This window comes from Microtus ochrogaster, unplaced genomic scaffold (genome assembly GCF_000317375.1).
Source record: "Microtus ochrogaster isolate Prairie Vole_2 unplaced genomic scaffold, MicOch1.0 UNK56, whole genome shotgun sequence".
NCBI lineage: Eukaryota > Metazoa > Chordata > Mammalia > Rodentia > Cricetidae > Microtus > Microtus ochrogaster.
The window spans coordinates 502,329-512,026 of record NW_004949154.1 but is presented as its reverse complement, the minus strand read 5'-3'; the positions used below and the strand labels follow the sequence as shown (position 1 = coordinate 512,026).

At 50.9% G+C, this 9,698-nt stretch overlaps 1 protein-coding gene across 1 annotated transcript in view; it reads right to left on the bottom strand.

The window, feature by feature from the left end:
• Positions 1-6,868, bottom strand: part of Fads1 (fatty acid desaturase 1) — a 17,103-nt gene extending 10,235 nt beyond the window's left edge. Inside the window, exons 1-6 of the mRNA XM_005369621.3 lie at positions 6,592-6,868; positions 4,787-4,897; positions 4,113-4,310; positions 3,420-3,521; positions 2,832-2,960; positions 1-36 (exon numbers count right to left, since the gene is read on the bottom strand). The exon at positions 1-36 is cut by the window's left edge and continues 7 nt beyond it. Coding sequence (XP_005369678.1) covers positions 1-36; positions 2,832-2,960; positions 3,420-3,521; positions 4,113-4,310; positions 4,787-4,897; positions 6,592-6,798 — 783 coding nt within the window. The 5' untranslated portion in view covers positions 6,799-6,868. The remainder of the gene's footprint in view (positions 37-2,831; positions 2,961-3,419; positions 3,522-4,112; positions 4,311-4,786; positions 4,898-6,591) is intronic.
• Between the last annotated feature and the right edge of the window lie 2,830 nt (positions 6,869-9,698).

Sequence of the window (9,698 nt, the reverse complement as noted above, 5' to 3'; positions counted from 1 at the left end):
GTTGTATGGCATGTACTTCTTCTTTTGTTTCCCAAGCTGTGAAGGAATAAACACAAGTTAGCAGCTAGACATCCATGTCCCTCCCCACACAGAGCCCTCCCCACACTGAGCCCGCCCCATATGGAGCCCTCCCAACACTAAGCCCCTCCCCACACTGAGACCCCAGCTTTCCCTGTTTAGACGCTAAGGCCTGCTTAGGAACCTTCAGCTAGCTGCTGCCATTGAGAGGCTCTGGCAGGCCCAGCGCCTAAAGCAAGTGGCCCTGGATAGTGACCTATGAATGTGCCATGACAAAGAACACACAGGAGTGTACAGGATGCTAGTCTACAGGGTTCCTGGTGGCTATCTAAAGTCTCTGCCGCATGGTTTCCAGGTTCAATCCCCTCCTGCTTCTAGTACTCTTTGGACTTCAGTGTTTCTATGGAAAACTATTTTTGTCCCTGTATGGGTCTTTTCACCACGATCTTTTGGACTCTTTGCCTTTTTCTTAAATTTTATTTTAGTGTATGGGTGTTTTGCCTGCCTGTGCACCACTTGCATGCAATGTCTGTGGCGGCCAGAAGCGGGCAGCAGACCACCTGGAAGAGGAATTACAGATGGTGGTGACCTCCAGATTGAGTCCCGGGACTCAAACTCAGGTCCTCTAGAAAAGCAGCCAGTACTCTTAACCATTGAGCTATCTCTTGGACTCTTAACTTCAATCTGAACTTCATCCCCCCTCCCCCCCGAAAGTTTATTAACATCTATATGTAGAAAGGCTACCTGGAACAATCTGGCAGTCTGAAGGTTTTGGCAAAGCTTTGCTCACTGGGTAGGTTATTTTTTTTTAAGCCACAGACTAAACAGACTGGCTGGGAGCCACCAGGCCACTCAGTCAGTCCAGAGCCCCTCACATAGGTTCACATATGCCCTGCTGTCTCACTCCATGGTTCTGGCATTTCTTGCCCCAATTAGTTTTGGTGACCTCAACCCAGAGCACAGTCTGGCTTATTCTCTCACATAACCACAAACGAGTCATGAAAACTGTGCTCTTTTCAAGGCGCTCTGGCTAGATGAAGCAATCTTCCCTCAGTCATGGCATCATTCAGCAAGCCCTGGAGGTGTGGGGACAGCAGTCTCCCAGCCACCATTTGATGTGCCGACAGCAGAGGGAATAGTATCAAGTTCTCGCCTACGCACATCTTGTAATCCGTGGATATGAAACTAGTGATACCTTTGTAAGCAGAGTTCAAGATAATTTACAGATTACAGACAGGAGAGCAGGCCTGGTTTCCTTTGGGGCCTGGTACCTGAACAAAGAGAAGTATCAGGAGTGCAAAAATCCAAAGACAAGTGTCCAAAGCACAGGGCACAGCCAGAACCCTTAGGCTAGGTTACCCAGGTCCTCAGAAAGCCCTGGTAAAGTCGAAGGTGTGTGTAATCTGCTCTGTAGCCCAGGCAGGCAGGCAGGCTCTGAACTCACTTGTCTGCTTGGTGTTTGGTGGTTTTGTCCAGGGTTGGGAAGTGAACTGCAGATGTAGTTACAGAGGCAAATGAGGCAGAGATGGGCCAGGAGTGGTGTGATGTGCTCCCCAGGGGACTATGCTGCATGCATGGTCACCAATGCAGTGATGCCAGGAGGTGCAGCCTTCTGCGAGTCAATGAAATCACCCCATCCGCCCCCCCCCCCAAGGGACTCATGTGCGTCCCAGGGGACCCTAGTGAGTTTCCCCGCTTCCTGTCGAGAGTGAATTGTTTTAAAGACAGTGAGAAAATCTGCTTCTTATCTTCACCCAACTGCTTTCACAGCCACTCCCAGCCAAAGTCCCCCATCTGTCACAAGGCTCTTCCTTCCCAGAGGTCAAATTGATAGGGCTGCTCCATCTTGAACTTTTAGTCTCCCAAAACAGTGAGCTCGATATAGGATATAAGATATTCGATACAGGAATTAGGATATAGTCTGGAGACAGGTACGCAAACCACGCAGTATTATTAACCAAAGAGATCCCATAGAAGGAAAGTATCCCTCTTGGTTGGTGGGGCAAATGGGAAATTGCCGTGGAAAGGAACCCTGTCCACGGCTGCTCCCTCAGTCAGTGATCAAGTGCCACTATGATCTGCCCCACTGTGCTTAGACTCTCAAGAGGTCTGAGGGCTACAGGGCAAAGTGTCCCCATGTACCTCCTTGTTCTCCAGGAGTGCTAGGAGGCAGAAGTCACTAAACCAGGGCATTACTATCTAGTTAAGCTGTCCCAAGAGACCAAACCAAGCCCACACTCATCCATTTTCATATCTCTCTCTCTCTCTCTCAGTGGGGGCGGGGCAGGAGGTGAGGTGTGTGTATGTGCACAGGCGTACAGGAAGGAGGATGAGGGGTGATGAGCGCAGGTGTAGGGGGAGTGATGGCTCTCTACCTTGTTATTATTCGTGTTTCCTAATCAATCTTTGATATCCTATTTTGGGCTCTCGTGGAGTCAAATAAGGTTGCCTACAGCAGGATATCCAATATAAGCGACAGAAACACCAAGTGCAAGGGGGTGGCTTTCTAGAGAAGGGGTGTCAAGCAGCACCCTGATGAGGTGCCTAGTTATATCCAAAGATGAGCAGGGCCTTGCAAAGAATGTCCTGTCACCCACTGAATCCTTTGCAGAATGGGGTACCTTCGTGTAGTAACTGTTTGCTGACTGATTCTGTTCTGGACAGAAAGGGTTTACAGCCTCTTATCCTCCACAGCTTCCAGAAAGCAAGAGCCCTAGAGTCCAGTCCCTGCTCCTACCTTCGCTGACAACACTTTCCCTATGCCTGCAGAGCAGGCCACTCTTCGTGCCCCTCTGCACGGATACCCAGCTCACCTCCACAGAAAGGATCTTCCCCAAGGCGAAGAAGAGGGGATGCATCTTGATATCTGGGTCTTTGCCGAAGCAGTTGGGCTTGGCGTGGTGCTGAAAGTGCATGTGGTTCCACCAGCTGGCAGGAGCCCCCTACAGAGAACCGCAGATGTGAGTGAGAACCCAGCAGAGGATCCTGGGTCAATTCTTAGCCCTCACATGGCAGCTCTCAAATGTCTGTGACTCTCGTCCCAGGGATCTGATGCTCTCCTCATATGTGACATACAGACATACATGCAAGCAGGGTACCCGTACACATATAACAAACAATTTTTTTTTTTGATTTTTCGAGACAGGGTTTCTCTGTAGCTTTTGGTTCCTGTCCTGGAACTAGCTCTTGCAGACCAGGCTGGCCTCGAACTCACAGAGATCCGCCTGCCTCTGCCTCCCAAGTGCTGGGATTAAAGGCGTGCGCCACCACTGCCTGGCATAACAAACAATTTTTTTTTTTTTTGGCTCTTCAATTTTTAAAGAGAAAGAAAACCCAGGGTCACGGGCACTTCTCCCACCGTGAATTACTGGAGTTTGGGGGAGCCCCATCAGGTCACTGACCTTCAGGTGGCCAATCACGAAATGATGTAGCAGGTGGTTCCATGTAGAAGTGCTGAAGACTGAGAGGTGCCCAAAGTCATGCTGTAGCCAACCTGCCTGGGCCTGAAAGAGAAAGGTTAGCGCCCAGAACAGCCTGCACCTAGGGCCCCTTCACAAACCTCAGCGGCCCCTTCAGCCTCTCCATACTGGATTGGCGTACAACCTCAAGGGAGCACACTGGTATAAGCCATGGAACCTGGGTCCCAATTCCCTCTTGTCCACTGGGTCACATGTAAGTGGAGGCAAACCACAGTCCCTTCTTCCCTCTGAAATGCCATGACTTAGGATAGACTAGCATCCAGAATACAGACTGCTAGTCCAAACCCTGGTGCTGGACCATGATAGGCATGCTGGGTGATACCAGTGGTGGGAAAAGAGCCAAACGCTGGTTCTTAGCATACATGGAGTGTGGCAGAACCAGAACCTGAGATTTCAGAGAATAAACTTCCCAGGAAGAAGGGGACCTGGGAAGAGAAACTGGAGGGACTGTGAGCACACCAGAACCCATGCGTGACTAAAGAGCAGATAAATGTCACACACAACAGAATGTGTGTTCTCTCCCTGGGCCAACTCTCCCGTGTATCTTCAGATCCCAGGCAGGATTCTTGCCCTGATGTTTTCCCTAGGAATCCCAGGAATGCCAAAGGCACTCACCTGAACTGTACTGAGCAGCACTGCACAGAGGAAGAAGGGCACCAAGGATGTCCCAAAGATCCAAAGAATGAGCCAGGCAGCCACATCCAGGAGTAGGATGTGGAGCAGGCTGAGCAGGAAGAAGAGTCGGTTGGCCTTCAGGAGGCCCATGCGTTCCACCGTGGCCCGCAGCTCCCTGAACTCATCAGTCAGTGCTTTCTGTGGGAGAGTGGAGCATTAATTCTTCCCAGCAGCACCCTAACCCTCACAGAGAACCTCTCTAGGAGGTGTCTGTGGGAAGTTCACAGTCTTTGACAAACCCTGATGGGGAAGGATGATCTGATAGAAGCAGCTACTATGAATTGTATCACATCCAGCTGCTAAGCAGACTTAATTTGGGTCCCCATTATGTGATCTGTGGCTCTGGAGCTTAAACTCTCTGAGCCTCTATTTTCTCATGTATACATATGTGAAGATTATTATAGTAGTTTACACTGGCACATGGTACTCAGTAAATAGGTCTGCTGTTGGTGATGGCAGCCTTGGAAGAAACATAGGTTCCTGCTCCAGTGGGCTTATCACCCTAAGGCTCTTTGAGATTCCCAAGAACTGTCACCTGTGGTCCTATGCAGGCACCTGCCCCCCTCTCCCTCCACAACCAAGTCTCCAAACAGCAAACAGGGCCTCTCACTCACATTCTTGGTTGGTTCAGGGCTGGGCTGCTCCGGAGCCAGTTCTCCGATCAGAAGAGAGCTCATATACTTTCTTACAAGGTCCTTGTTGATGTGGAACGCCATAAAAGGATCCTGCAAGGATGAGGAGTGAGGAGAAGTCCATGAGGACCCTCCCAGCCCTCCAGGCTCCTAAGGGCCTTACACCAAAGGCCACCTCCCTCTGGCTACTGTTCTGGCTGCTAGCCCCAGATCACCCAGCATGTAGGTTCCCACTGAAAGGGCGCTACACCAAAGAATGGGATGCCTCCCCTGGATGCCATGCGAAAGACCTGCCCAGACTGGCCTTCATGTCTACAGACACTTGGTGCAGGAGAGAAGCAGCCTGCAGGAATAAGTGGGGTCATGAGGCTTTTAGTCCTATAGTACTTTCAACAAGTCGTTTTCTTTCTTAGCTTCTCTATTACACAATAAACAGTGATGAAGAATGAGGAAGACTCCTTATGCCAGAGCTGGGAAGCTGTTTCTATTTCTTTCTCTTTGACCACTCACTGCTCCAGGGTTAATAGGGGTTATACAAGGTGGGTGGGAGGACCTTAGGCCTCAGGGAAAGAAGCTGCATGTGGAGGCGGAGCCGTGGGCAGTGGCACCACACATTGAGACCAATCCCTGTCTTTGCCGGGGCTCCCAAATCACACTGAATGGGAAGCCTAGACAGAGCACATAGACTCCATAGCCGTATGAGTCGGTGTAGGACTGCGCAGCCGCCTGGACTCTGTAGTGGTCACTACTCTAGCTAGGCTCTATCTAGCCTGGTCTCTAAGGCTGTGTGGGGTTTTGTTTAATCAGACTGACCTTCACCTCTCAGCATCTAACTTCAAGGGCGACTTAATAGGAACCCTGTCACCCCGAAGCACGTTAGACTGGCATCAAAGGAATAAAGGGGAGACTGGGATAAGGACTTGAAAGACAGATGGACCCCAAGGTAGGAATCAAACAGTTGGCAATCCCTGCCACAGAGCACTCTGCTCTAACTTTAGAGTCCCAAGGAGTAAGTCACTCCTAGTGCCACTCTCGGCTCTGAGGAAGAATATGGTCTCTAAAGAGAACAAGCAGGGCCACCAGATAGAGGCTGGGGGTGCACACCTACTTGCCAGGCAGTAAGCTCCAAGGGAAAAGGGACACTATCCTGAAAGTGTCTCATCACCCGGGGGGACCGGGGGTGTCCTCTTGCCGGAAAAAGTTGAAGACCTCCCTAGCCTACTGCCACGTGACCTCGCACTAAGGATCCGAGGACAGTTCTGGGATTCCAACCAGATGCATATTCCCCCCCACTATAACACTTTTCCGGTTACGCACAGTGACTGATCCCCGCAGGCTTTCTTGGACGGGCGCAGGTTGGGACCCTACCCTCCGGGCTTCATAACGAATAGAGGGTGCCAAACCACAGGGTTCTCAGTGTCATCCCTATTGCGAGGGGTCCTCCCGGGCTCCCTAGGTCAGACAAAGCTGTGTTCACCCTCCCAACCCTGAAGACAGGACGTGCCCCCCTCTCCCTGAACTGACTCCTCCTTCGGCCGCCCTAGGCAGCACCGCGGTTCGGGGTGTCCAGCAAGCCCGCTCCCTTCTCGCCCAGCTCAGGAAACAACCCACGCCTGAGACTCCAGATGCCAAAGCACGGACGCTCAGCCAGTCCTTTGTTTGAGTGTGCTTGTTGCGGGCCTCCATTCCCAGTCTGGTCTCTCCCGCGCTTGCATCCAAGATCCGAAGGTTTCTCTTCCCGCCATTGTCTCCCCTGGGGTGCAGACGCGCCCAATGCCCGCGCTCACCGTGGCATCCTGACCCGCGTAGTGGTAGAGGACACGAGAGCCCCCCGGGTGGCGGCGGATGAAGTCGCTGATGTTGTACACCTTCCGATCGATCACGAGCCACGGCTCCTTCTTGGAATGCTGAGCCACCTCCTCCCAAGTAAAATAGCGCGGTTGGTGGAGCTGGGCCGAGGCCGGGACCGGGGTCGGAACCGGGTCGGGAGCCATAGCCGGCCGGGCAAAAGCAGCCAAAGCAGGAGAGGCGCGCGCTCGGGGCCGCGGGACAGCGCACGCCGGCCTAGCGAGTTAGGGGAGCGTCAGGATGCCGAGAGCGCGCCCGGAGCCCGCTGTTTGCGCGCAGGCTTTTCAGTACCCTGGGCGCAGGGCAGCGGCGCGCTCCCTCATTGGTTGAGCCGAATGGCGTGGGGGTGCCAGCTCCGCCTCTCTCGGGCCAGCTAGGACTGATTCCCCCAGAGGGATTTCTCCGCCTTTTAGCGGCCGATCCGCGCCCCCTCGCGGATGCCAGAAAGTGATCACTAGGCGTTCCCATGACTCCGGTTTGCTGAGCATTGTAGAAACTGACAAGATAACGGTTCCTGTGGGTGCCACAGCTTCCTGCAGCTGAGGCAGAGGCCCCAAGTGTGCGTAGGAGAGCGTGGTAAGGGCATATGAAAAAGAAAATAGTTTGGAGACAGGTTCTTATGTAGCCCAGGTTGGCCTCAAACTTGCTACCTAGCTGAGAATGACCTTGAACTTTGGATCCTTCTGAGTTCTGAGTTTACAGGCACCCTGTTTTATGAAGCGCTGGAGATTAACCTGTACATTGTTTATGCTAAGGCAAACATTGTATCAATCTCCGGCCCCAAGGAAACACTTGGCAAATTAAATACAGCGCTCTGAGCAACGAAAGAAGAGCCTGACCCAGTAAGAGGTTCAGAGACCCCTTCCTAGGAAGGGGGGTAGGTAGTATGTGTGGACAGAAGAGGGGATTGACATAAAGAAATAGCCTGGTTGACTATAGTTCCAAGTATTTGTCTTATGTGGATTTAGATGGGTTTGAGCACTCTGCAGCCGAGGCTACCAGAAGTCTTGTCAGCTATTATTGGCCAACACTTTTGACTTAAAGAATGGATTGTTTAGAAACCAGATGGGTCAGCATGATAAAGGTCCTTGACACCAAACCTGAAGACCTGAGTTTCATTCCAGAGACTCTCCTGGTAGAAGGAGAAAAACAGCTCCCACGGGTGTCCTCTGACCTCCAAGCACTCTCACAGACTGACGACGTGGAGGAAGGGGACTTTGGAAAGCAAGAAATGGAGAGGGAAGAAAGCTTTCTTGATGACAAAGTGTCTTGGGGAGAGCTGACGGGACTGCTGCTTCAGGAGGCAAGTCCTTGATCATCTTAATTCAGTGGTATAAAGGGGATACTTCAGGAGTCTGGAGACCCCCACCCCGTGTGCAGTTTGGAGAGCACCACCTCGTGTGTGTGTATGTGTGTGTGTGTGTGTGTGTGTGTGTGTGTGTGTGTGTGTGTGTGTGTTCCCATGCTCACGCACAGGTATGCAAGTATGTGTGGAGGCCAGAAGACAACCTCAGGAATGCCATCTACCTCCTTTGAGACAAGATCTCGGACTGGCTTGAAGCTCACCAGTTTGGCTAGACATGCTTGGCCATTGATACCCAAGGAACCCTCCTACCTCCGCCTCCCCAGTGCTGAGATCCAAGCACTTTGCCAATGTGTCTACCGTTTTACATGGGTTCTTCAGATCACACTCAGGTCCTCACCTTTTTAAAGGGAAATTCAAGCGCTTTATCAAGTGAGCCATCTTCCCAGCCCTAAGGAATCCTTTGGAATAGAGAGATATGGACCCAAAATTTCAGGCTCTGAAGTTTTGCTGCATGGAAGTTCCTTCTGATGGAAGTCAGCCTTTTTCTGATGTTGTTTTCAAAAAGACCCTGGTTCTGGATTGTGCACGGTTCGGTTGCCATCAGTTGCTGGCTTGTACTTGGTAAAAATATGCTGTGGCGTTGATGTCATATGACCCATGTTGTAGTTTATAGCAATTTTGCTTATCAGGGTGATGGCTCTCTGCCCCTATTACATAAAGAGTTGTGTTTTCCCGTGGGACCTGAAGTGATTGCCTTCAGCAGGATAATCCGGTTGACTTGGTTAGCTTCGCCTGATGCCTGGTGTTCATGATACCATAGCCATCGGCAGCCTGCTTGGTGAAAGTGAATCTTGTTCATTTGCTGTTACCAGTGTCACCAGTGTCACCAGGAATGCTCCATAAGGGAAATAGTATTTCCAACAACTTTTGAATAAAGAAGAAAAATAAGGGTTGGTGAGCTGGTTCTGTCAGTAACGGCACTCTGGGAGCTACATAGTGGAAGGAGAAGACCGACTCTTGTCACTTATTTTCTGACCTCCACATGTGAATCTTGTCCTCCCCCAACTAAAATGTAATAATAATAATAAAAAAGCTAGCTCTATGGCTCAGGAAGTAAAAGTGCTTGCTGCAAAACTAGGTGACCTGAATTGGATCCCTGGGACCCACGACATGGAAGGAGGGAACTGACCTCCACAAGTTTGTCTTCTGACCCACACATGTAATTCATGACACACTTATGCATGTGCACATGCACACAAGCACAGACAGACAGACGACAGACACACACACACACACACTATGGTGATTTGAAAGAAAATGGACCCAAAGGAAGTGGCACTATGAGGAGGTGTGGCCTTACTGAAGTAGCCGTGGTCTTGTTGGAGAAAGGGTGTCACTATGAAGGCAGCTTCTGTAGTCTCATATATGCTCAAGCCACGCCCATTCAGTCAGTTTACTTCCTGTTGTCTGAAATTCAAGATGTAGTACACTTGGCCACTTCTCCAGCACCATATCTGCCTGCGCATCATCTTGTGGCACCGTGATAACAGACTGATCCTCTGAATTGTAAGCCACCCCAATTAAATGTTTTCCTTTATAAGCGTTGCCATGGTCATGATATCTCTTCATAACAATAGAAACCTTAACTAAGACACACACCACACACACATAAATGTAATTTAAAATTTTTAAATAAGAGGCCGGGCGGTGGTGGCGCACGCCTTTAATCCCAGCACTCGG